Below are 26,764 nucleotides of genomic sequence, written 5' to 3'. Positions count from 1 at the left end.
TACTAGCAGACGCCGTTACTAGAATTGCTGCTATAAAATGCCTCATATCAAATGATAGAACCATTGACAGCATTGCTACTGCTAGAACAAAGAACAGAACTGACATTCCTACACTGATTATTACACTGAAAGCCTTCTCTTCACGCAGACTCGTGCTCCCGCAATGCTGTCGACTTAATGCTTGGCAGCTAAAGAATCCACTGCTGTTATTCTGTGAGTTGTTTTATCTATGTTTTTCTCAGCTCTCTTGTCGATGCGCAGTATTTGCTACCAGTAATTACTACCAATTTCTAGCCATAAATTGAGCCTGTAAACAAGAGCTGCTGCAGAATATCGACCTTGAAGCGTTCCTTTTATCAACCAGAAAATCATCAAATTAGTTTTATCATTTTGCTATTCTTCAAATAAAGATAGGAGCATAGAAATTTTTATGAACTTACCTGTTATCCTCTGAACTTACCTTTTATACTCTGAACTTACCTGTTATCCTTTGAACTTACCTGTTATCCTCTGAACTTACCTGTTATCTTCTGAACTTACCTTTTATACTCTGAACTTACCTGTTATCCTTTGAACTTACCTGTTATCCTCTGAACTTACCTGTTATCTTCTGAACTTACCTTTTATACTCTGAACTTACCTGTTATCTTCTGAACTTACCTTTTATACTCTGAACTTACCTGTTATCCTCTGAACTTACCTGTTATCCTCTGAACTTACCTTTTCTACTCAGAACTTACATTTTCTGAATGTTCAAAAATGTTCCACATCTTGTTGGAGTTATTAACAAGCATGACCATAATGCCTTTGTTTTAGTGATTTATGAAATCGCTGCAGCATGTTTCCAAACCCTAATAAGAGTTCTTTAGAGGAAAAGAACAATGAAGATCAGCCTAAAAAGTAAGATATATTTAGTTTCATGAATTCTTTTGTATTTTATTGATTATTTCTCTTCGGTAGATCGGTTGTCGGTAGTCTCTTCTGTAGTTGGTTGTCAACCTTTAGGAATATCAGCACAACACCAACAATTTAAGAGATCAGCATTATCAGCATATGTGATATAGTGATATGCATACAATGTATATATTCTGCCCTGCTACTAGTTATATCTATGCACAGAAGCCATTGAAGCGTCCAAAGATTTCATAGACATAACATTTGTTAACATTCAGACATGCAGAGTCACCAAGAATAAAACTGCACGAAAGCAAAACACATGTTTTACTTTTGACTACAATGAAATATATTTAAATACTACTTCTCAATAGTGAAATATTAATTTAAATTGCTGGCTAAAAGAAGGGAATTCATAACTCTTTACCTCTTAACAATTAGAATAATCTGTACATATATAAATCTCAAAGTCTGTCGTCTGTATGTCCTTCGGTATGTTCGGCTATAATAGTTAATAAAATTTTGGAACTAATAGCTTGCATTCTGCTGGATTTGAACTCACGAAAAAAGCTACTGAAGGTTAGTGATCCAATTGTCTTATCACGAGTCTACAAAGATCTTACGATTTGTAGCCCTTACAATATATTGTATACACCCTTTTTCTATTGCACGCACTAAATGACGTATTTATTGAAACTCTGTTAACTCTTTTTTGTGTTTTTGTGAACTTCTATTTCCGTTTTTTTGTAAAGTTCAATTGCTAAATCGTGGTCAAAGCATTTCACGCAGACAATTGAATTATCTCAAGTAAGAATAACCTCTACATTCTCTTTCCGTTCGGTCAGACAAAGACAGTCCGATATCTCATTGTTACATTTGTACCAGTATCGAGAGGTGCCAGTATCGTCGTATTCAAAGTTTTGATGGGTAGCTTCTGCTGGAACAGTAACATTTTTTTATACACACACACATGCACGCACGCACGCACACACACGCGCACACGTCTATACACGAATTGTTATTATTAATTCAACCTATTCAGGGTTTCATTTTGTTTGCCCAGTTTGTATTAATTTTATCATTACCAAATCATCTTTTATTGTAATCGTAGCAAAACAGACTTAATTTAGCCATTACTTGCTAATTATTTCACATTTACATTTGAACATTTTATAGTTGTTTCATTTTGTTTCTTAATTTATTTGACCCGCACAAAATATTTTTCTCATGATATGAAGTTTAAAAGTTACAGTTGTTTGACAAAGTTTGAAGACCATTACAGCTGTTTTATTTTTTCTCATAATTTATTTAAACTACACAAAACACTTTTCTCATGATATGTAGTTTAAAAGTTAGAATGGTAACTGTTGCTATATATTAAACAAAAATAAATTTTCTGTGCAAAGACTTTTATTACCCGGGCAACGCAATAATAATAATAATAATAATAATGGTGTACAAAGTAATGTATACAGTATTCTAAGAACTTACTTTGTGTTATAACAGCTTACTTTTGTAGGGTTAAAATCAAACGTAAGGTCGCTCCTAAAGCAAAGCAAAATTTGATATCTACACCAGTGACCGAAACCGAAACTGAAAGAGAGCTTAAGGGAGCGTCAGATTCATTAGGTGAAACCATAGATACAGATGCTCATTTACCACAAACTCTCATTAATTTTACACCTACCAAGATTATACAGAAAACAAAGGTACCCTCACAGCTACCGAATGACTTACCAACAACTTGTTTACCAGTTGTGACATTCAGTTGCGTGGATACGCAAGCGTACACAAGTGCCGCATCACTGGCTGGGGAGGCTGTCGGTTCTTGCCATGAGTATGAAAAACTCGACTGTAAGTTGCCTTATTTTTCTGCAAAGATGTTAAGTTTTTTCTACAAACAGCAAGGTTATTGATGACGGAAAGGTCATCGCTAACCTTGCAGTCATCCTCATCCTGTGCATCAGAAAACAAAGTTTATTTAAAAACAATTTAATCACTATTTTTCATTCAAATAATTTTACAGTTTTTTACAAACATCAAGGTCAGCGATGACTGAAAGGTTATTGCTGACCTTTGCAGTTATCTTCATCCTATGTATCAGAAAACAAAATCTATTTAAAAGCAATTTATTTACTACTTTATATTCAAATAAATTCATACACAAATATTATTATTGATATACTATAGCTCTCTTAGCAATTTAGTTTTTATTTGATGTGATTTTAGCTTTATTTCACCAGCCAATACTGACAAAAGTAAATCAGGCAGCGAGAAAAATAACAAACAAAAATAAATAAAAGAACAACAGGGGAATTCGATAGTACATGTATTTAAAAAAGAAATTCTCAAGATATTAGAGTGTTCTAGCTATAAGACAGACAAGTTGTTTATGTCTGGTGTTCTACCACTGGTTGTTGTGATTGTAGCCATAGAATGTCTGGTTGGGTATACGGGTCTGTTATAGTCCTTTAGCCAGCGGAGATTAAAAGACCGACCGTTCTTCGAGCCCAAAAGGCCTTCAATAGTTGATCATAATTATCCTAATTAGGCATCATGTTGTAGCCTTTCTAGCTTCTCCATAGATATATATACCTATATATATAGGTATATATATCTATGAGCTTCTCTATTTGACAAATATGGAAACCAGCAAAGAGCTGCATTTGACAAGATCGACAACACTCAGCTCTGGTAAAACACTGACAGGCCTCATGGTTTCATGCAAACTTCCCAAAGATTGATTAAGGCATGAGTAGCAGGTCAAATCTTGGATATTATGCAGCTAACATGAAGGGAAACCAGGGCCGTATTCCCTGGGGCGGCTGGCCGGCTGAGCCGCCCCAACTTTGTAGGAATTTTTGGCGGCTAAGTACAGTCAAACTAGGATAACTCGCCCTCGGATAAAATGTAAAATTTTATCACGAACACTTGGTCAACTCGAACGGATTTGTTTGGTCTGTTCCCACGCAATGATAAATTGCTTTAGATAACTCGACCTCAACAGCATTAACTCGAACAGTTATTTGCCCAACGGCTACGGGAACCGTTTTTATCGCTGTAGAGCAGGGGTTCTTATTAATCTGAAGCTTGAGAATTTCCCACCAAAATCCTCAAATTTCCCACTGGTTACTGAAATTTGAGTATTTGAGGTAGGAAATTCTCCAGCTTCAGATTGAGAATATTGATTACGCGCATTTCAAAGATATAGCTGTTGTACTGTATTTTCACCACATACATGGTGCAGATACATGCTTTTATTGTGGGTACAACTGTATTAATACGGAAACCAAGCCTCGTGATGTATCAAGCAGCTTATTGGATAGTTAAATTACTCTATTCTTGTGTTTATCTTGAACTTTATTTTTCCATAAATAAAAAGTATATCATGACAAACTATCCATAAAATATGATTTCTATCACAGTTCATAATAATTGATTCATTTTGACTGTATGGCAAAATGCTATCTGAAAAGCCTCCTCCTGCAATCTGAGAGTGGCAAAAATACCATAATTTTCGGCTGTTAGAGAGGGGGAAATCTCAAAGTGTGGTTTGTCAAAGTGGGAAATACACTGAAAAAGGTTAAGAACCACTGCTGTAGAGTATCACTTTATTCCAAGCCATATAGATAAACGTCAACTTTTAATAGTTCTTGGGCGTCATTATTATCATCATCGGCAAAATATTCTTGTTAACGACTTTTATAAAGGTTTGCAAAAGGTCAAGTTTTAACAAACATTTGCTTGGCAATAGCCCCACGAAAGCGTAGAAACCTTAGGATGAACTTAAAATAAAATCGGCAAAATTGATCTTTGTTGAAACGCTCAAAAGAAAAAGATGTATTTTTTCTGAGCGTTTCAACTGCGGTCAAGTTTAGCCTATTTTAATCTGAAAACGTCCTAGCAGTCACATCACCTAAAACAAACAAATCTCAAATAATAGAAAAAATGTTTATACTTTCCGATAAAATTTTTTAAAACTTTACATGGAATGCCCGGTTAAGGCCCTACATAAAAGAAACTGTTGAGGGGGCTGACCACCGCCCCTCCAAACCCCCAGATGCTCATAACTAGTCGCTTAACATTAGCTGCCCCAACTTGCTTAGCCGCCCCAACTTGCATCCAGGGAATACAGGCCTGAGGGAAACGCCTCAAGTTTATCAAATTAAACACCAAGTAGTTTTGCCCAATGACTTTCTTCTATGCTTGTGATGGTTATCATAACTGGGTTATGATTCATAGATTTTTGGAGAGTGAAAGGGATAGTGAGTGACTTTCCAGTTTTAAAAGTAATTTAACTACTAAAACTATTGAGCGGCATGGTTGGCGGCTGTTGAAGGAGATTGCTGTCATTGGGAAATGAAGGCTGTTTTGTGGTGGATGTTGTTGTGCTGACATCACAGTGTTTCACAACATTGTGTAACACGGTGTCATCAGCATATTTAATGTATTTGGTCATTGATTTTAGATTATGAACATATATTCCATAGCAGTGGACCTATTATTATGTTACCTTGAAGACCACTAATCATGCAGCGCTCATAGAATGTTCAATTATGCTGAACTCAACTCTCTGTGCTTACTGAAAAAACTCTGAACAGCTTTGACCAGTGATGGATTAGTACTGAGCGACAGCAATCTCTCAATGACCAGGTGTGGCAACATTCTATCAGAAGCTTTACTGAAGTTCAACAGCAAAGCTTGCGTTGCCAAAGTACCAACTTAATCAATGTTATATGATGTATCTGCGGTAAACTTGATCAGCATGTCTGTTGTATTTAGATTTTCTGTGTAGTCACGCTAGTTTTCTAGCTTTGGCAGATATTGGATGAGACCTGATAATATAGTTTGAGCAACCTTGCCTAGATGAAAGAGCCATAAAATGGGTCGCAGTTGTTTGGAACTTTTGGTGATTTTACTCTGTTGATAGAGGTGACTTCTGGCTTTTTACAAAAAGCTGTGAATGTGCCATCAGGGAGGATTTTGTTAAAAATATTTGTCATTGGTTCGGCAAGTATGTAGGTAATGTTCTTACGAACACCACTCGGGAAATCCTTTCCGCTTTTTGCCTTTTAAGCATCCATCTTAGTTAGCAGTGTATAAACTATAAACGCCCATTATGTCAATATGTGGGAAGATCTGCTGCCAGGCAAGTCTAGACAGATGAGCCTGTCAAGTCTAGAGAGATGAGCCAGACAAGGCTCATAATCATTGAGACTAGTTAGGTAGTAGAGTTGAGCCGATCTAGGAGTTCATGCAAATTTGTCCATCGCATCCATTGTCAAAATTGAACTGTTTGAGTATTGTGGAACTCACTGATCAAGTGCTGAATATTACGCCCCCAGTTTTTACTTCCAGGTGTCAGCTATTTTATCTGTTGCTTGCTCAACAAGATGCTCCTTCATTTTGTTAGATGGGATGTTGGGGAAATAATTATATGATGAGCTTTTCTCGATGTGTAGTCGTTTCCTTGCTTTGGAAAATTTATATATAGGAGAATACATGTAGGTGACTACTAGACAGACGTGTGAAACACGGACATTCCGTACCAGACAATGAACAACCAGGATTCTGGATATTTCAGGGTGCAAGATGTCAACATTTATATCAATAGATGTAGCTGCATATAGACTTTTCCAGTTGGCAGATCACAAATCACTTAGAGCCTCAATATGGTTTGCGGGCAACAATAGTTTTCTGATTGTGCAGTATTTAGGAGCAATTAAGTGACATGTAGATTGGCCATTGGTAAAGATAAGAAGGAAGTTGCTGGTGGTCATGTTAGATGATTCACTTCACATCATGAAGATCGTTGCCTCGTGCTGAGAAATCAAGACTTTGTTCTAACGATGTAATGTTAGTGATCATGGCTGCATCAAAATCATTAGTCACCAGATATAAACATATCTTTACTTACCTGGTAGCAAATGATCTATTGTTTGGTCTATGAGAGCCTTACAAAAAGATCTGGCGGGTGGTAGAGCAGACCATGTATGATAGGTGATAAGTCTTTCTGTTGTAAAAGCAACCGATATGTTGAGTTATAATAATATAATAACTCAACATATCGGTTGCTATAATAATAATATAATTATATTAGAGTCCTCAGTTTCCAAACAGAGAGATCATCTCTAGTGTAAATAGCGACCTTACCGTCTGCGCTTTTGTTCGCCCTATGGCATGTATGTAAACGGAGCCCATCGATACTGTAAAGCTGCTCTTTGCATGAAGTATGCCAAGACTCATTCAGTGTTATATCAGGATCATAGTTCGATTGCTTGGGGTTTTAGGTTTATTGAACTTGTCAATATTGAGTGATCTGATAATCACCTTGACATGAAGCAATTTCCAAAATATGGCGTTAACAATTTTTGAAACATCATTTTTAAGCAAAGGTAAACAAGTTGGTGAAAATTAAAAATATAATATACATATAATACATCGCTATAAATTAAGTTAATTTAAATAACATATTTTACCCCTCACTTCACCACAGAACCTATGCATTTCTAAGTCCTACATTTCTGATCGCATGTCTTTAAAATGAAGTAACAACAAAAATCTTTTTTATACATTCCTACTTCGTTAGAGATTAGTTTTTACATTTATGTGTATACATAGTCACATATAATACATTTCTTTTAATGCTGTAGATAGAAAATTACTAGAAATATTTATTATTGCTTTTTAGCTCTAGTATGAGTTAAAACAAAATGCAATGTATTCTTAGAAGAGAGTTTGAACCAATATACGATGGCTTTGACATACAAAGCAAATATCAGGGTAAATGAATTTTGTATGCTGAAGTTTGACTATAATAGAACTGATCCCCAAAGACCATTTTAACATCGGCTGCATTGCTGTAAATTATACAGGCAGCTTAAATGTTCAAACGCCTTTCTAATGCAGTGCCTTTATCAATTTCAGTAATTCAATCAAATTCGTAATCTTGCAGCTGCGATGTTTCTGCCTGGACCTAATGAGAAGACTGTGAACACACATATGTCTGGGGTAAAAGGTATGTTTTCAGATAAATAAAATATTCTAAAAACCGATGAGACGTTAGTCAAAACAGCAAGGGGAAAAGCCATCTATTCAAGGAACAATCTCTGGAATGTTCCAGACAAGTATTACAACATGAACTTACAACAATCGACAAGGAGATGGTACATCTCCTGATTTTTAAAATCTATAATAAATACCCCCTACTAGAAGAAGAGATTTGAAGCAACTCCTTAGCTTGAGCATTCTACTAGAACTACTAGAACTGTGGAACAGTAATTTATCTGCCTGTTATTTAGTTTTGAACCATTCCTAACTTTTTTACTTCAAAATACTGTCAAAATATTAGTTTTGTTGGCTGAATTGACTGGTTCACATTATTCCAGAGAAGAACGCACTGCATTGTACAGCAAAACAGTACTTAGTAAACTTAATACATGGTACTTAGAGTACTTAGCAACGGGCTATGTGAAGTATTTGTGAAGTTATGTTATCAAGTAAAGAAAACTAAAACATTAGCAGTAAAGAACAAAAAATTAAGGCCTCGGTTTTGAAATGTCCTTTTCATTACCACCAAAGATGATGCACTGCAAGCACATGCATTTGTTCCTAAATGCAAGTACAAGTACTCATCCTTAGATGTAAGCACATGTATTCTTCCTCAAATACAAGCACATGCATTCTTCCTTAGATAAAAGCACATGTATTAATCCTTAGATACAAGCACATGTATTTTTCCTCAAATACAAGCACATGTATTCTTCCTTAGATACAAGCACATGTACTCATCCTTAGATACAAGCAAATGTATTTTTCCTTAGATACAAGCACATGTATTCTTCCTTAGATATAGGCATATGTATTCTTCCTTAGATACAAGCACATGTATTCTTCCCTAGATACAAGCACATGTATTCTTCCTTAGATACAAGCACATGTATTCTTCCTTAGATATAGGCATATGTATTCTTCCTTAGATACAAGCACATGTATTCTTCCCTAGATACAGGCACATGTATTCTTCCTCAGATACAAGTACATGTATTCTTCCTAGATACAAGCACGCGTTTTTTTCATTAGATGCAAGCCAGAGTTGTGACGATTACGAAAAAATCATAACTGTGCATTGATAACCCACTGATGCTCAAATGTAAAATACAATACAACTGCAGTCAGCTTTTGCCTGCCTACCTACGTAGTTGCATTAGCAATGCAGTAGCAGTAGTAAGCATTTCACAGCCACACAGTATGCAGTATAATTGCATTGTACAGTTTTAGTTCTGCGCAGTATGCAGTATACAATATTCATGCAGTATAGCTATACCTGGTAAGCAGTCATGGTGCTGTAGCGGTATTACCTAATGCATAATGTGCACTGCTGAATGCAGTAAGAAAGTTGATAGTGAACATTTCTCAGCACTAACGCAGTAAGAACTTTTGCATTACATACACAGGCCGCACATTTTTGTGAAAGCTCATGACAAAACTCGGTGCTTACAGTACATTCTTGCAATACAATTGCAAGGTCTGAATGCTGCTCAAACTTGAGTACGAGTGGGTAAACAAATTGATCAAATAAGCATGCTGTATATAGTTGAAATCAAAATCTAGTCAGGGTTTAATTGCGAACACATGCATTTTTCCTAGACACACCTTTAAAGCCCACTGAACTAGATTCAACTTGAACCGTGTGCAAGTGAAAGCTTCTCACGCTGAAACAGTTCCCTTAGACAGGTCTCTTGTTAAGGTGATAAAAGGAAATCAGCTGTTGCTTTACATGATTGTATTGAGGCTTATGTTACTAAACATATTTATTTATGACATTGATAGCAAAGTCTCTGTCCAATATCAATGTGCCTCTGGTACACAGTCAATGATGGTTTGAGAGGTCTATGAGCACACAGATTTGATGCATCGGAGACCTATCAATAAACAAGAGAGATAATAAAGACTTCATGTGCAACTCTGTGCTCGGTGTTTTGCTAATCAGGCCTCGGAAATAGTGCTTGCGATCTTTAGGGATTAGAGCAAGCTGTGCAGCTTTAGTTACACACTGTATAAGTTGTCATCAGGATGGCTTGACCTGATGACCCCTTACATCAAATCATATCATATGGAAAAATAAAACGATGAGCGATGAGATGCTGTTACATACCCGATTCACAAAGGCAACCTATCGGATAGGCTCCGCCTTTGACTTGCATCTCGGAACATCCCTGACCTATCGAGCCCTTCGCAGTGCACAGTCTTCGCCGAGCTCCACTGCAGCATGCTGACAGGCATTCGCTGCTGTATCGGCAAAAGTTCCCATTCGACTGTATAGTGGTAAGCGATGAGTGAAGACAAGCTGTTACACATATAGTTGATAATGTCTTATCAGTGGCTACATAAGGGCCACACCTTAAAATACTGCCTTATGAGTCTAGGGCAAACTTTTTATTAACCTCAAAATCAGAAAAATTGACTTTGTTTTGGGAAATTGACTTTATTGACTTTAAATTTAAAATGCATAGTTTTCTAATTAATTAACAAATTGAGCTGCCCAAGTGTAGTTTGAAAACAACATTAATACATGTAGCTACATATTGGATGCATTGCATGCTGCTGGTAAGAACTTTTGCATTGAATGGTTTGGCTGTTCCACTTGTTTCTTGTGCTTGGCAGATTTCTGATGGCTTTCCACAAAAAATCGTTTAGAAGACTTTACTACACAACTGCAAAGTTTACAATACAACTCATTGCCTGGTGTCTTGGTGAACTCGGTAGGAAACTCTCCTATAATCTGAAGAACCTTCCTGATTGCTTAGCTTTTGGCATCTTTGCTAGTGTGAAACTGACTAGTCATATAATTGGGCAGCGCATGATTTCAACATGCCATGCTGACTCATCCTATACTTAACGAATAAAGCAAAAAGAAAAAACACACCAAATTTCCATGAGGAAAGGGAAATACCAACATACTTTAGTAAGGGCAAATTCTGAATTCCCAGTATGCATAAAGAGTGAAAATTGACTCAAAAATATAAAAATTGACCTAAAAAATAAAAATTGACAATTTATTGACCTTATAACTTGGCTATTAATGTACCTAGAGTGCTCATATGTGGTATTTTTGTGTTTTAAAGTGATCCAAACATGTAAAGAAAATTGACTTTATTGACAAAAGTTTGCCCTACTTATGACCTTATGACCTACATGTTGTAAACAGCTGTTATAAAATAACTAGCCATTTGGGAGGAAAATCAGCAAAAATATTATGCTAGCTGCAGACTTATTTGGAACTACCTAATACTGTTCACCTGTGCCTTTTAATTAACTCACCTTGGTAGCCTTAGGATATCCTCCTATCGGTTGCTGTACTATGTTCCCCCAACCACTAGGTCGCTGCTCAATTATTGGCTTCTGGTCTATGACCTCTCCAATGATGAAGGGGAGCCTAAATGTTTGATAACTGTCATTGTAAGAAGTAACAGACCTTTATAAGGTTATTAGTCACATGTTTTGAAAGGTTTTCTGTCACTGCAGTGTACAGAGTTAAACAAATAGCAATTTTTCCTATACTATATTGAAATTACCGTTTTATTATCCTGAGACTCCTTCAGTGCAGTAGGCTATAGCTGAACACCCGTTGTAACTGAACATACCATCTTCTAAAGGCAATGTGAGCTTTTTAAAAATATTTTTCAAATCTTTACTGATTATAGTTTATTTTACCTTTCAAATATTCTGTTAAAACATCATAGATCTGCACAATTTATTTTCACGTTCAAAGTTATTTTTAGGACGATCAATTTGAAGCAAGTTTAACTGTGTCTCAAGTCACCCAGCTTCCCATTAAATTACTTCTTACAATGTCTAACCTTTTCTATGAAAGTTGATAACTACATATACATGTAAACATTGTAATGAATATCACAAAAGCAAAACATTTATTGGGCGATGGCTGGTGGCAATACTGATATATTCCAACATTACTTCAGAGAAAATACAGAGAAAACGGTCATGCCATTTGGAGTTCTCTGATTTTTGAAAGTTATAAAGCAATTAAACCTTAAATGATGCCAACAATATGGATAACTGCTGCCTTTTGAGGCAGGCTAGGGCCTTTCAAATCTTCCATAGTTTATGACGCATGCAATAGATAAAAAAACACGCTTTGTTTCCAACCAGTTGTCCGAACCTTAGCCTTACATCCCCGGTTTGGCAGTCCATGTTGTCTGCCAGTTCTAGTCCGCATGCTAGCAAGAGGTAAGGCTAATGTTTTATTTAATATTTAACAGCGACCAACTCCTTTAATGGTTAGTAGCAGCATAAGCGATAGATTCAAACTTTTAAGCCAGTTCTTCAGCTCAACCCCTTGCCGTGCTAGTTATACCAAAACACACTAGAACTAAAATCATGTGATTGGTTGAAATATTGACTCATTTACCAATCTGGCTGTAATGGCAGCACTGGAAGACTTGCTATGATTACAATACAACTAGCAATAATATTTTAGCAAGAATACTATAGTCTGATACAACCTTCTGATTTTGTAAAAGAATAATAATAAATAATAATGAAAACTTATTAATGTTTCTATTCCCAATCTATTATGAGTAGGTTATCAACATTTATGAAAATAATTGACCCTACTTACAAGACCAGCAAGAAAAGAAGGCAACAGTTCTTCATCCTGCTTAGAGATTATCGTGTTTGCGAATGATGATTGTGTAACGAGGGCAATGTAGGTGATGGGAACTGACATATGCCAGTCGTGACAGTACCAGTAGGTTTGCTAAATTCAGATATATATGCGTGTACTTATTTAAAGAATAGTAGAATAGAACACATGAACTCATCAGACACAAATGCGATACTACCATAGCAGTAGTTCACCATTAACTACTACTATGACTATTATTACTACTACAACTCCTACTATTGTAACTGTTAATAATACTACAGCTACAACTATTGTGACTCTATATCATGCTCAGCCCCCAAGAGGTCACACACAGGAGGTGAATAAGCAAACAAAAATTAAGCCTGGTGACTCTTATGTTGTAAAATGCATCTCAGGTAATCGAGGGAACCAACTACTTTGGATTTTATATTTGTACATGGCTATCCCTGCTGCAGGAGCTAAACAAGAAGAAATGGTGAAAATCAAAAACATGTCAACTGCATAAATAACTGAAGATGCAGATACAATGATCTACATGTACTATTAAATGAAACTAAATGGCAGCAAATAGATAGATAAATACAACAGCAACACATAAATAGGAACATTCTACCGGAAAATAAGATTGGAGACAGGAATGTTCAATGAAGTGCCAAGGAAATCAATGAAAATGCTGGACATGCTCATAATGTTCAGCATATTAAACAACCGCTATCAGTTTGGTTCCTCGATCTCGGGGGAGCGATGAGCTCCTGGAGTTGCTTACGGACACTCTCATATGTTTGAATAAAACTCCCTCGATCAGCTATACTGTTGTAGGAGCGATCGTGCACCAGCAAATTACGCTCTTTGTTCAGTCGCCACATGGGTGCGGTGAGGCCCCGAGGCAGAGGCAAACCTTCATGTTTAGCGCTCTTAATCTTGTCCCCTGCGACACAGAGTACTTCATTATAGCTTACCTACTAGCAAGCCCCATTACACATCTAGCCTGAGGCCCACAGTTACATACAAGACAGACACAATGAAATGCTGTTTTTAGTGACTGGAACAGAATAATCTAAACACACCTAAAACACGGAGAACTTTGGAAGCTCACCTAAGCCATTTCCTGTAGCCTGAAAATTTTTTTCTAGCAGGTACTCCAATTCTTTAGCTAGCCGTATGACAAGTTCAAAGTCATTTGTAGCATATGGATCCTTGTGAGCTGAGCTCTCATTTCCCATGGCTCAGAGCAGCTGCTTGCATGTATCAGGCTAGCAAATAGTCACAATACAGCAACGTTAAAATAACTGCCTTTATTTGAACATTAAAGTTTTTACTATGGATTGTTTAGCCTCAGCGGCTAGGATTAATGCCATATACTGAGAGTCTACGCTGCGGTGCCTGGCAGCCATAAATCAAAAGTGTGAGGAAGCTGAGACCACAAGTCTTTCCCCTAGAGAACTAAGAATCTTTTGAGTGGTGCTTTTTTCAACAGCCATGTTTCCAAGTAACTATACATGAGGTCAACTTCAAGATAATCTAAATGTTGTTGCATTATACATATTGTTATTGCATCATACGTATTGTTGTTGAATCATACGTATTGTTGTTGCATCATACATATTATTGTTGCATCATACCTATCGTTGTTGCATCATACATATTGTTGTTGCGTCCTACGTATTGTTGTTGCATCATACGTATTGTTGATGCATCATACATATTATTGTTGCATCATACCTATCGTTGTTGCATCATACGTATTGTTGTTGCGTCATACATATTATTGTTGCATCATACCTATCATTGTTGCATCATACGTATTGTTGTCGCATCATACGTATTGTTGTCGCATCATACATATTATTGTTGCATCATACATATTATTGTTGCATCATACGTATTATTTTCGCATCATACGTATTGTTGTTGCATCATATGTATTGCTGTTGCAGCATACGTATTTTTGTTGCATCATGCGTATTGTTGTTGGTGGAAAGCAGCCCAACTATGACTTCAAATTGTTATGCTAAAATAGATTGTAAAAGTGGACTTTTCTAAAGTTATTTTTCATCTATGACCAATTGGAAATCATTTGAATTGCAAGAACAATGTATTTTTAGTTATCAATGCTAAATTTATATAAGATTTACATATGCAATATTATTTGATAGTCTTTGTCCTGAATTATAAGATGAAAGGTGTGTTTGGTCCGCGCTACGTGATGCACATGTGGAGCTAATGTATCGTAACTAAATTCCCATGAGGCAATGGTAGGTGAAAAATTCTGTTCACCCATGTATGGCAGCAAGTAAGTACATCAAGAATGGTACTACAGTTCGACTCTGGTTGCACTGTGTATGGTACTACAGTTCGACTCTGGTTGCACTGTGTATGGTACTACAGTTCGACTCTGGTTGCACTGTGTATGGTACTACAGTTCGACTCTGGTTGCACTGTGTATGGTACTACAGTTCGACTCTGGTTGCACTGTGTATGGTACTACAGTTCGACTCTGGTTGCACTGTGTATGGTACTACAGTTCGACTCTGGTTGCAACTGTGTATGAAACCATTTAAAAATATTTAAACAAGTTTAATATAAGTTTGCTTACACAGAATAGACTGAGCTCCACAACATGCCCTGGAATTTAAAAGTGTTCTGCCATCAATCATTGCTTATGCCTCAACCATGATCTGCGCATGGGAATTCATGGCATTGATCAATGCACTGTTGTACGGCCAACTTTTCCATGTATTATTGGAAACTTGAAAACTGTTACTTCCTGTTACTACAAACTTCAATTTACTATCCCGACTCCTACGCAATACTATAAGGTTACCGACTTTTAAAACACGTTAGTTCAACTCACTCAATAATTCCTGATTTCTGACTTTTCATTTTGGTTTTTTCCTTTCTATTGGCATGTGATGAAAAACATCCTTTTTATGATTACCAATACCAATAAAAAGTTATACACATGCATACAACTGTTAGCATGCAAAAAAGAGTTCATATATACATGCATACAACCGTTAGCATGCAAAAAAGAGTTCACATATACATGCATACCTACAACTGTTAGCATGCAGCAAAGAGTTCACATATACATGCATACATACAACTGTTAGCATGCAGCAAAGAGTTCATATATACATGCATACAACTGTTAGCATGCAGCAAAGAATTCACAACACTACTGGACATGCATCCTAGTATTATGACTTGCTGGATAAATAATGCAGTTGTAAAATCATAAATCTTCCCTGCTCAGTAAGGTCATCAGTGAGGTCCCCAGTCAGGTCATCAGTAAGGTCACCAGTAAGGTCATGAGTAAGGTCATCTCTAGATCTGAAATATGGTTAATGATGGAGCAGCTATGCTGACACATGTGTCAGAATTGAAAAATCTAAAATCGAATGCAACTGGCTTGTTTTTATAAATGTGCAAAAGTGTTTCTAATAAGACAACAATATAGTATCTAATCTACATTCATATAAATATAAGTGTATGCTTGTTGGTCTGTTGTTCCTGTGTCTAGTTATGGTGACAAAATAAACAAATAAAAAACCGCTTCATACTAGAATTGAACTCGGAGATTCCCGGTTTTGTTGACAGGCGTGCTAACTACTATGCCTACTACCCTACAGAATGAATTTATTCGCGGAATTAAATTTCGCGAAAATTGCCTTTTCATGCATATTCGCGGATTAATTTATTCGAGACTGAACACTGTCACTCTCTATGAAAAGTTAACTCCATTGCGGCTAGCAATAGAGTTAACCTTACGCATGCGCACACAGCGTGTTTTGGTGTGCGCATACACCGAAACGTGATGTACACCTCAGCTTGCAACTACGAGTCGATCATGTTAAGCTATAAATCTTTTGCTGCGTTCAGAAGTTTTCACGAATATTCATCAATTTTCGGGCCTTTGATGAACCAACAATTTGCGGTAAGTAATGAGTTTTTTTCAAAACGATTTGCTAAATTAGTTGAATTTTACTTTGGTTCCTTGGTAAAACACAATATTTACTTTTTCCATCCCTACCGCTTCATTATTTGTTTTAGTGTGAGAGATTTTTCATCATACACGGAAGCACAATGACTGCAAGGGTGGTAGATGTCATTCTTAGAAGATCATCAATCATTCAGGGAGGTCTTGAAATTGAGGTAGAAGTGATTGCAGCTGCTAACGAGGAGAATATATCTGCTTTAAAAAAGGAACAAAAACGCCTTTACGAGCACAAATTTTTGGCCAACCGGCAAAACTTTGCAATAGTAAGCCACGAGGAGAGTTCTGATGATAACTTTCTTACCAGCCATGTAGTAGCGAGAAAATTGCCTTCAACATCTACCCAAGACAGTGGCAGCGGCAAAGCTCCTATTACCAAAGTAACTAGTCAGAGAGCACCATTACACCCTAGTATTTACTTATCAAGAGTACCACTTTAATTTTATTGCTAGACAACCGCCAATGGGCTAAACTGTTTATATTTACTCCATTCATTGTTTGTAAAATTTTATTTGTATTTGAAATATTTTATTTGTACACTCAAGTTTGTAATAAATTATAATATATCTATACATGAAATAAAATATATAATATAATCATGTTTGCTGCAGCGATATCAAGGAGTTGTTGTGGATGAAGGGGTCTAGGTTGACTGGTTGCTTCTCTGCCAATATTCCTGCCTCGATGAATATTACTACTTGTCTCTAGTTTTCGTAATCGGAGTAGGTACTTTCATTCTCAATCTGCAGTAAACACAAAAAAGAAAAAATATTAAGAAGTGTTAAGGAAGTACAAAAACAATAGCTGAAGTATTTAATGAAAGCGATCAGTTTTTAAACAAAAGAATTAACTAATGCAGTTAATTATGGAAAAACATATCTGCACTGCAAATCAAATACATACCATAATGTCCAGATCAGAATCCTGATCGTCCTCAACTTAGGTATTAGAGATTGATGGAGTTGATTTCAATGTAAAAAGACTAGGAGAGATTTTTGCGATGACGAAACCATGCCGAATAACTTGTGAAAACTTTGAATAATTTTGTAAAGTTTGATGCAATGGCAATAAAACTCGAAGCCCCGGCGATGATTTTAAAGAAGTTTTGGAACTCGGCTACATTTAGTACTTTTGCCTAGCGGCTATTTTTGCGATGACGCCATTCTGCATATCTTGTGACAACCTTGAATAATTTTGTAAAGAAAAGTGATGCATTGGCAATGGTGTTAGCTCAAAGCCCAGGCAATGATTTTAAAAATGTTTTGGAACTCAACTACGTTTAGTATTTATGCCTAGCGGCTAGCTTTTAATTTGATGCAGTAGTTATTTTCCCTTGTGATTAAAAATAGAACTAATTATTCACGGAATTTAATAATTCGCGGAATTGACTGTTCGCGAAATAGCAAACTTTTGTAACCATCGAATATTTTCATCCTGTAGGGTAATAATTGTGTACATGCTTATTACACCTGCCAATCTTTAATGACTATTGGTTAAAATACGCATGCTTCAGCACGCTTGAACTATTAGAAGAAAAATACATGCCCAGACTTCCCAAAATGCCATAAATATATGTGTACTAACGGAATACCCGACATTGCATGGGTACTAAGAACAGGAGCAGGTAATGTAGTGGCCTGCCACTTGCCATTAGCCTGGCACATTGTCAATGATTAATTTGAGTAAGCTAGTTATCTACGGCTCTTACAAATAAGATCCGTGAGAGCATGCATAAAATTACATTGCGCTGTAACGGAGAACGGTAGAGTATTTCACTCACATAGCAACATATACCGCCCAATGAATCCATCAATATCATGTAGCTCAATTGTTAAGAAATTAGCCTGGTCAATGGGAGGTTCCGAGATCAAATCTTTCGTGATACAGATTCTTTATTCCAATATTTTAATAGCTATAGCTGGACAAACTGAAGCACAGAATCACAAAATAACAGACACAAAAACTTTGAGATCTATATATAGATGTAGCATAAACCTAATTAAACTTATGGCACACATAGAAATGAACAAACACCTTCATGTAAAAGTTGGAATGATAAATGTTTTATATGTTGATTGAAAATTAATTTTCTGTGCAAAAGATTTTTTATTACTTGTGCAACGTCAGCATTAATCTAGTCTTTGCTCTAATAGAAGTTGTGTCCACCCGAAGCAAGGGCGGAGTATTAAGAAAAAAGGTTGCCCCACACAGGAATCAAACCTGGATATTCAGATTCCTTTCTAAGCACACTACCACGTGCACCACTCAACCACATCATGACATCTTAGAATAATTGTGTGGATAGTTGATACACACGACACTTTCTAATGGGGCACAGGACTGCCAGCTTACTAGTAGTTAGAATAAAGCACAGCTAAATTAATAATATTAACAAAACATGCAGCATATGTATAACAAATTAGAGGAGACAAATTGATAGCAATTGATAGAGAAAATGTGTAAACAGTCAACACAACAAAATAGTGCAACAGACAGTTTGTACTATTTTGAGCCTGCATAGAGGTGACTTTGAGATAATTATCTATGAGATGGTACTTTACGAATAAGGCCTGCATGAGTCAGGCCTACATGAGTCACTCATCTTTTATCTTTCTCCTTCATGCAGTACTAATCAGTTGTCACCATTTTCATGTACGTAGAGCAGTCACCTCAAAAAGGTGATGAAAATACTCATCAGATTTTAAACTATTTCATATCAATTTAGTATCAGTAAATACTAGCTAAGTTCAGAATTGAGCTGCCCAAGTATAAAGTATCATTAACTGAAAATCACAATGAGTCAGACGAGCATAAGATGGAAACAAACAGTTGAAGTAGCATTGACGTGACTTGAACATAGGCCTAAGTAATGCATGAAGGAAAAAATGCCCTTCAGTAATTGTTAGAGTATGTTCCAAAAAATAGAGAAACAAATACGCTAAGGTCCGCTTCATATACGTATGATAATGAATCATTATAACAAACCACAGTTTGTCTATACACCATCCATTCTTTAACTCAGGAACACCAAATAAATATATATAGATAGATATACTCAGTGTATGAAACTGTGTGACATATTACTATAAGAAAAATAGGGATAAAGCTTAAAACTAACATTAGACTATATACTGTGTTTTGTTAAGCTTTATTCAGCTATTTAAAATACAGCCATAGTTAATGGATATATAAACTAGGTTTTCAGATCAACAGTTCATTGCTTATTTGAGAGAACCTTAACTACATTCATTACTCTTCTACTACCATTCATCCAGAGACAACCCTGTGTCATCCCAGTATCACACTAAATTTACTGGAATGTTGAAATATACTATTAAAAATGAGCAGTTTCATGCAGAATTGGCTGGGCTCTACAACATGTCTTTGACACTTATGTTATTATGCAGGTGTTCTTGTTTATGCCTTAAAATTATTTAATCTAACATTAAGGTTTTTGTATGTGGAGTAGACAGACGGATTCCAGATTAAATAAAAAAGGCATAATATAACTTAAGCAGTAGCATGGAAAGAGAACCTGGACCATTCTAATCTTGGTGAAGAAAATGAATGGTTCATGTGAACAGTACAGCAACTCTAGAACACTACCTGTCATGACTCTTCCATAAGGATTGATGACAGTCCAAACACTAACTGAAACATGTCACTAGACATATTGGCGTTGTACCAAGTGGCTATTGGCAAGTTCTTTTTAGACCAAGATATGACGTGAGTTGTTCAGCATCAAGGGAGAGCTATTGTGCCAGTTCAACACCATGGTACAGTTTCCTGTAATTACACTTTACTTGTATCGCTTGTAAATGTTTGGCTGGCAGAAAGGCTTGTACTATTGTGGTAGCTTTTCTGAAGGCACTTGCATCACATGGTTAGTAAGTATGCTCATTGCATGGCTTTCAATCCCCAATCACAAAATATAGCAGTGAAATCGGAATAAAATAGCTGTGCCAAAGCTATTACTGATACAAAATGTTATCTGTCACTGTACTGTATCTGTCACTGTACTGTATCTGTCACCGTACTGTATCTGTCACCGTACTGTATCTGTCACCGTACTGTATCTGTCACCGTACTGTATCTGTCACCGTACTGTATCTGTCACCGTACTGTATCTGTCACCGTACTGTATCTGTCACCGTACTGTATCTGTCACTGTACTGTATCTGTCACTGTATCTGTCACTGTACTGTATTTGTCACTGTACTGTATCTGTCACTGTTCTGTATCTGTCACTGTACTGTATCTGTCACTGTACTGTATCTGTACTGTATCTGTCACTGTACTGTATATGTCACTGTACTGTATCTGTCACTGTACTGTATCAATGTACTGTATCAATGTGGTTCATTTTCCTCCAAAAGCTTGTTTGACATGTATAAAGGCAGCCCACAATGATTCAACGCTTTCATGCAACAGAGCTCATCCTTTATCCGGTCAAACATAGCTATGTGGTCAGCAAACAAAGCATAACAACTGAGGCTCACGAAATTAGGGCTTTCTAAAAATGTACAATACCCAAATACAAGGAAAAGCTGCAGTAGTTCATAGGTTCAAAAATATTTCAGAATATGCTGTAGTCAGTTTGCAACAACACTACAAGCGCTGAACTAAAACGACTAGCACAGCAGTGATTGTCTGCTTTCTTACAGAATGAAGCAAAACCAGACAACTCCTAAACAGAAGGAAGAAAAATGTGAATTCTTCTAGCTTTTCTTAATCTGTGAAAATGAGTGATGAAAGATTATTTTGATAAGAATTAAACTTGCCAGAATGTTCATTTGAGATGTTATTGACGGGGGATGTCTAGCAAAATTGAGTTACTAGTTCATGAAACTTCTCAAGTAGCAAACAGTAGAACACAGTCTAATCTGGGAAGTCTTCAGCAGAAACGTAGCATCATTTCTAACCAGAGCAAAAAAAGCAAAGGCACCCTGATGATTTTTGATCATTTTACCAGAAAGATTGTCTGAGATAGCTGCTAATGTATTCTAATGATAAGGAAGCCAGGTTATGTTTCAAGTGTTGTTATTTGCAGAAAACTGAAACGAGCAAAACTACCTAGTACTACCCGTACAAGAATAAGGTGTACTCTACAAGAATAAGGTGTACTCTACAAGAATAAGGTAGCAGAAACAAGTAAAAAAAACAACATTGTACTCTTCTAATCAACACTGTTTAAAGAAACAAAAGAGAATTGTACCTTTGTTTGTCTAAAAGTATGAAATAATGCTCAGAATACCCGCATCCACAAAACCCGAAACCTACTGATTTCATGCTAAAAGATCTACTTGTCAGATGCCTTACTGATATGAGTCACATCCAGTCAGCTGTGCCCAAAAACCATTTGGCAGAAGGTCTCAAACCAATAAATGTTTAAAAAAAAACAACCAAAAGCCAGATGAAAAGATCTAGAAGGGGACTTGGCAAAGGCCAAAGTTGAATGTTTTAAAAAGGTGCATTTTAGTAACTGAAACTCCGGGGACTGCGAGCCTTACAGAATAATAGCCAAACTGTCCAATAATACAAATCAACTCGGAATAACAAAGAAAAATAAAAAACTGCATCAGACTAAAGTAATATGTACCTACATTGGAACTAATATGAAAAGCTTGAGACTTTACAGAACTACAGAGTTGGCCACAACTACATGGTAAGGAATGAAGGCTGTCCGAAAAGTTGGTGGACAAATCTTTCAACCCTCAGCAAAGCATCCCAGATGCAGCAAACCCTTGCAACTGGTGAATCGGTATGAAGCACATACTGAAGCGGGCAGTATTAGCCCCCAATTTGTACTAGAGCAGGGGTGGGCAACTGGGGGCCCAAGGGCCACCTGTGGCTCGTTGCCCATTTTTCAATGGCCTTTTAATGCTTAGGATAAATAAATTTTTTATATGCATTCTGATTAGCACAGCATAGTACTAGAGCCTGAATTTGTTGAATAATGTCAGCTTGCCCTAGACCAGGGTGTCAATAGCTCAAGGATCACCAGCTGCACATAGCTCAAAACTTGTGTGGTGCCAAGTGACTAACAACTACCAACTCAATACACAACAAGATAGCCATGGCTTAATGAAGGAGCATGAAAGTCTAGCGTATATCTAGAGTTCTTCCAGAAAACTCTTTCAACTCCTGCAATGATATTCACTTTTATGAAGCAGGAATTAAAACAGCCAAGGAAATGGCAACAAAAACAATCAAAATCAACACTACCAATAGCACAAAAAAGTTCAACAATAACTGCAATTTTGTGACTATCTCTTAAAAGAAATACACCATACAGTACAGTGCCCTACTAAAGAACAGAAGGAGCTAAATCTGCTACAATGAATCAGTGGCAGAATCAAACAGTAGTGAAAGGCAGAACAAAGACCAAAGTGAGGTTTTCAGACATTTCTATCTTTCAAAGTTTTTCAAAGCACACACTTTCGTACATCAGTACATACTGTGTGTGCATCAGTACATGCTGTGTGTACATAGTTCTCCTTTTACTAAACATAGCTTCATGTATTTCATGTTTTTTTAAACCCTAAAAACCAGTATGAGTGGTACAAGTGGTTAAAAAGGGATATGAGAGGAGGTAATGCTTTCCTTAGAATTTAAACAAGCTATCCAAAAAAACATGAGTAAACATCTTTGGATCATTTCTTTTAAAAATCTCCTAGTCTAGTAGTTATCATGGAGAAAGAAAGCGAAAGTGATGCCTAAAACGAGTTACAGCGGTATGGCTGGCAGAGATAATTGAAATTATGGCGGCATCAAAAATATTATACATGAAACAAAAAAGATAAATAAGTGATAGCAACTTAAAGCTCAGATAGTCCAAGTTACACTAGCTTCATATCTTTATAGTGGTCTCTACCTACACACTGTGCATCTTCTATATCCTGAAGGTTACACCTCAACTCACCTGTAGACCACACTTTAGACCATGTGACAATACGAGTATAGCTTTATTAATCATTATTTTATGTATTGAATTACATACATATAATTTTGATCTTTACATTTAGTTTTTCACACATGTTTACATAATACATTTGTTTAATACTATCTTAAGTATTTATAACAACCTTTATTAACTGTAAAGCAAATTAAATGAAGCAATATATTTAATGGGAATATTTGTTTTTAACACACAACCGTTTTAATATACAAAACAAACAATATGAAAACGATCAATTTTTTGTCTATATTGTACTGTACAGACTTAGTATTCAAGAACTAATGACATACTTTATTAATTTACTCATTTGATGGAAAATGAGCTCATTTACAGCTCTGTAGGTTTACCAGATGCTGCGAAAGAGACCATCAATGTTAAGACTGCTCCAAATTGCTTGAAACAAAATGCTATTTTCCTTTTCATTATATTATGTTAATTATTGGGGCTATGGATTACGCCTTCTTTCTATAACATTCATTACCGGTATATTATTTGTAAATATTGGTTTGATATTATTTTCATGGCTAAGTTACTAGTGTTATTTTTTTCCTCTACTAGGTTATTGTTAGCTCGTTTGAATAGCTGGACGTTTTGCGTTAACGGTGTGGCTGAGGAGTTGAGAGTTGGGCAGTAGTGAAAAAAAAATACATGCGGTTGCAGTCTAATTTAACTGTCTCAATTATGATATTGATTGGGCTTTCAAAATAGCATGAAAATGTAGAATTTCTATTGATAATAACTTAATTATTTAATAGCAATTCAAATAGATGCGACTACATGGTTTAGCAACTTCAACTATGAAATATTATTGAGCTAGTTCATAGCAGAAGGCTCATAAATTCGTCAAAAAGTTTTGAACAAACAGCAAATAATAAAGGCTAATGGCGGACAATAAAAGCTCTTGAAACAACATGGCGGGTGTAACATAGGAACACTTAGTCCAGCGAACTTGGTATTCATAGCATCGATGATTTGAAGAGCAGGTAATCAGTATTGCACTATTGGCAAGCTCCCTGAGCATTACGGTACATTTATGTGATGCATAGTAAAAGATGAGAAGACACGTTTCCATAAACAGATCAAACAAAACTCAATTTGACATTTTACTTGCTCCTGTAGTGTAGCTAGGCTTGCATATTAAGTGTTGTCTGTTCTTACACATGTTTGTGTTACATGTTATGTTTGTCCTTGACATCGGAGGACATTCTGGGCACGAGTTAAGTAAACCTTTAAGTAACACAAACTTTGAGTAAAACTACGATTCTTCTAGTCTGCCTCTAGCCACTGAAGATCCAAACACAATAATACTACAGCTCCTAGTTCATACTTAGACTGACCTTTGTTCACCCTAGCTAGCCAAGAAACACCTGCTATCACTTTACATGTAGCCCATAAAGCTATGATCAAGAGAGTCAATCGCACTCAAGGTGACTGAGTATCATTTTCACTGCCCTACAGATTAGTGTTCTTGATATTGTGAGGTAAAGGCACTTCCTGGTTACATTCGTCCAGGCTTTAAATAACCCAGATTGTATTGACTTTAGCAGCCTTGTTCCTTTGCACCTGGTGATTCTAGCCAGTTGTACGACTTATTATTCAAGTATTCACATGTAGATTACTGAAATGTTAATTTGAATAATTAGCACCTAGATGGCTTATTAGGGAAAAGTGCAAGTTGATTGCTGAACAAATGAATCCAACTGTTTTTAGTCGGTTTGCAAAGTTGAGTTTGGCAAATCGTGATGAAATATGAGTCCACAATGCAGAGTCACTCTTTTCTAGATGCAATGGTATCCAAACTCACAGATGCTATGCATAAAAACTTATAAGATGACTGATAAAACCAAACTACTTTAGCATAGATGAAAAGACAATCAGGAACTAGAAATTAATAGAAATTCATTATTAGAAATTAAATAGCAGAAAATATTCAATGAGAGTCGTAAAGACATTAGAGCTGGTCAAAAGGTCTGCCCGCTAGCAGTGAAAAGGTGGATAAAGGAAGGTCGTAGGTAGGCAGAAAGAAGTTGCATCAACGAATGCAGCAACCAAAGAAATGGCATATGAAGCTAGAGGCATGATGTCACAACACAACATAGTGACATATTGTTAGTAAGAAAACATCTTCTTTAACGAACATCTTGTGAAAAAACATTTGATGATCTCGAAAAGGCCAAAGTCTTGCTGACAGTGCCTAAAGTTGTGACAACCATTCTCTGTTTCCCTCAAAACTGTAAATCTCAAATGGAAGATGCAGCTCCGCTTCACAGATACACCAGAATGCATTTTATCTGTTTACTCATAGACAGTTGTAAGTTTAAGATGTGAAAGAATACACAGTTACTAACTATGCCAAGCAATAAAATAACAGCGACAAATACAGAATTCTTAATTGAACCCAATATAGACCTAAACAGTTAGATAACCTTTGCTGAAAAAAGAGAGCCTCACAATTCTACAAAACCTGCTAGTGTCTCCAGAATCAGTACACAGATGACAGTTCAGCCAAACCAGTCGCAAGAGACTAAAGTGGAATCCTCGCCAATCACACCTCACTGTCAACAACTATGTCCGTTGTCTGATCACGCAATGTCAACAATAACTGGATAGTGTACTTTTGCTGCATCTTGAGAAGAGAGTCAATAGGTCATGCAGATGTGAGCTAGTCTGTTACCCGACTGTAAGTGATCAGGGCAACAGATTGTTTCACTAATCAGCTCCAGTTTCATTTTTGGTCCATATGCATAGCAGAAGAAGCGTATGCATAGCAAACGAAGAAGCGTATCTTCAAGGAAAGACTCAGTAGATTTGAATAGCTTGAAGTGAAAACTGAGACTTGTTTGAAAAGTTTTAAAGAGAATTCTCACAGTACCATGCTACTCCTAGTACAGCGTTACCCCTAGTACAGCGCTACCCCTAGTACAGCGCTACCCCTAGTACAGCGTTATCTCTAGTACAACGTTATCCCTAGTACAACGCTATCCCTAGTACAGCGCTACCCCTAGTACAGCGCTACCCCTAGTACAGCGTTATCTCTAGTACAACGTTATCCCTAGTACAACGCTATCCCCAGCCCTGATAAACCTGTAATTTTCATTACAGGTTTAGATATTAACATTATTTACACTGGTCGATGCCGTTAAAGCAAATTAGACCATGTGACAAAAAAACATAAAATATTACTTTACAACAATATTTACAGCGTCTTGTACTATGTCAGCTGCTTTCATTTTAGACAAACCTGATT

At 36.5% G+C, this 26,764-nt stretch overlaps 2 protein-coding genes across 2 annotated transcripts; both read right to left on the bottom strand.

Annotated features, from left to right (window-relative positions):
• Positions 1–9,683: 9,683 nt before the first annotated feature.
• On the bottom strand, positions 9,684–12,594 carry LOC137392225 (U-scoloptoxin(18)-Er1a-like). Its single transcript, XM_068078883.1, has 4 exons — positions 12,536–12,594; positions 11,218–11,332; positions 10,052–10,211; positions 9,684–9,818 (listed from the first exon to the last, which is right to left on the bottom strand). The coding sequence occupies exons 1-4, from the start codon at positions 12,568–12,570 to the stop codon at positions 9,787–9,789; spliced, it is 342 nt and encodes a 113-aa protein (XP_067934984.1). The 5' UTR covers positions 12,571–12,594; the 3' UTR covers positions 9,684–9,786.
• A 397-nt stretch (positions 12,595–12,991) lies between these two features.
• LOC137391755 (uncharacterized) lies at positions 12,992–26,080 on the bottom strand. Its single transcript, XM_068078290.1, has 3 exons — positions 25,969–26,080; positions 13,659–13,815; positions 12,992–13,490 (listed from the first exon to the last, which is right to left on the bottom strand). Exons 2-3 carry the CDS (start codon positions 13,783–13,785, stop codon positions 13,255–13,257), a joined length of 363 nt encoding a protein of 120 aa, XP_067934391.1. The 5' UTR covers positions 13,786–13,815; positions 25,969–26,080; the 3' UTR covers positions 12,992–13,254.
• Positions 26,081–26,764: the final 684 nt, after the last annotated feature.

This window comes from Watersipora subatra, chromosome 3 (genome assembly GCF_963576615.1).
Source record: "Watersipora subatra chromosome 3, tzWatSuba1.1, whole genome shotgun sequence".
In the NCBI taxonomy this organism is placed as follows: Eukaryota; Metazoa; Bryozoa; class Gymnolaemata; order Cheilostomatida; family Watersiporidae; genus Watersipora; species Watersipora subatra.
This window is presented reverse-complemented; position numbering and strand designations above follow the sequence as displayed.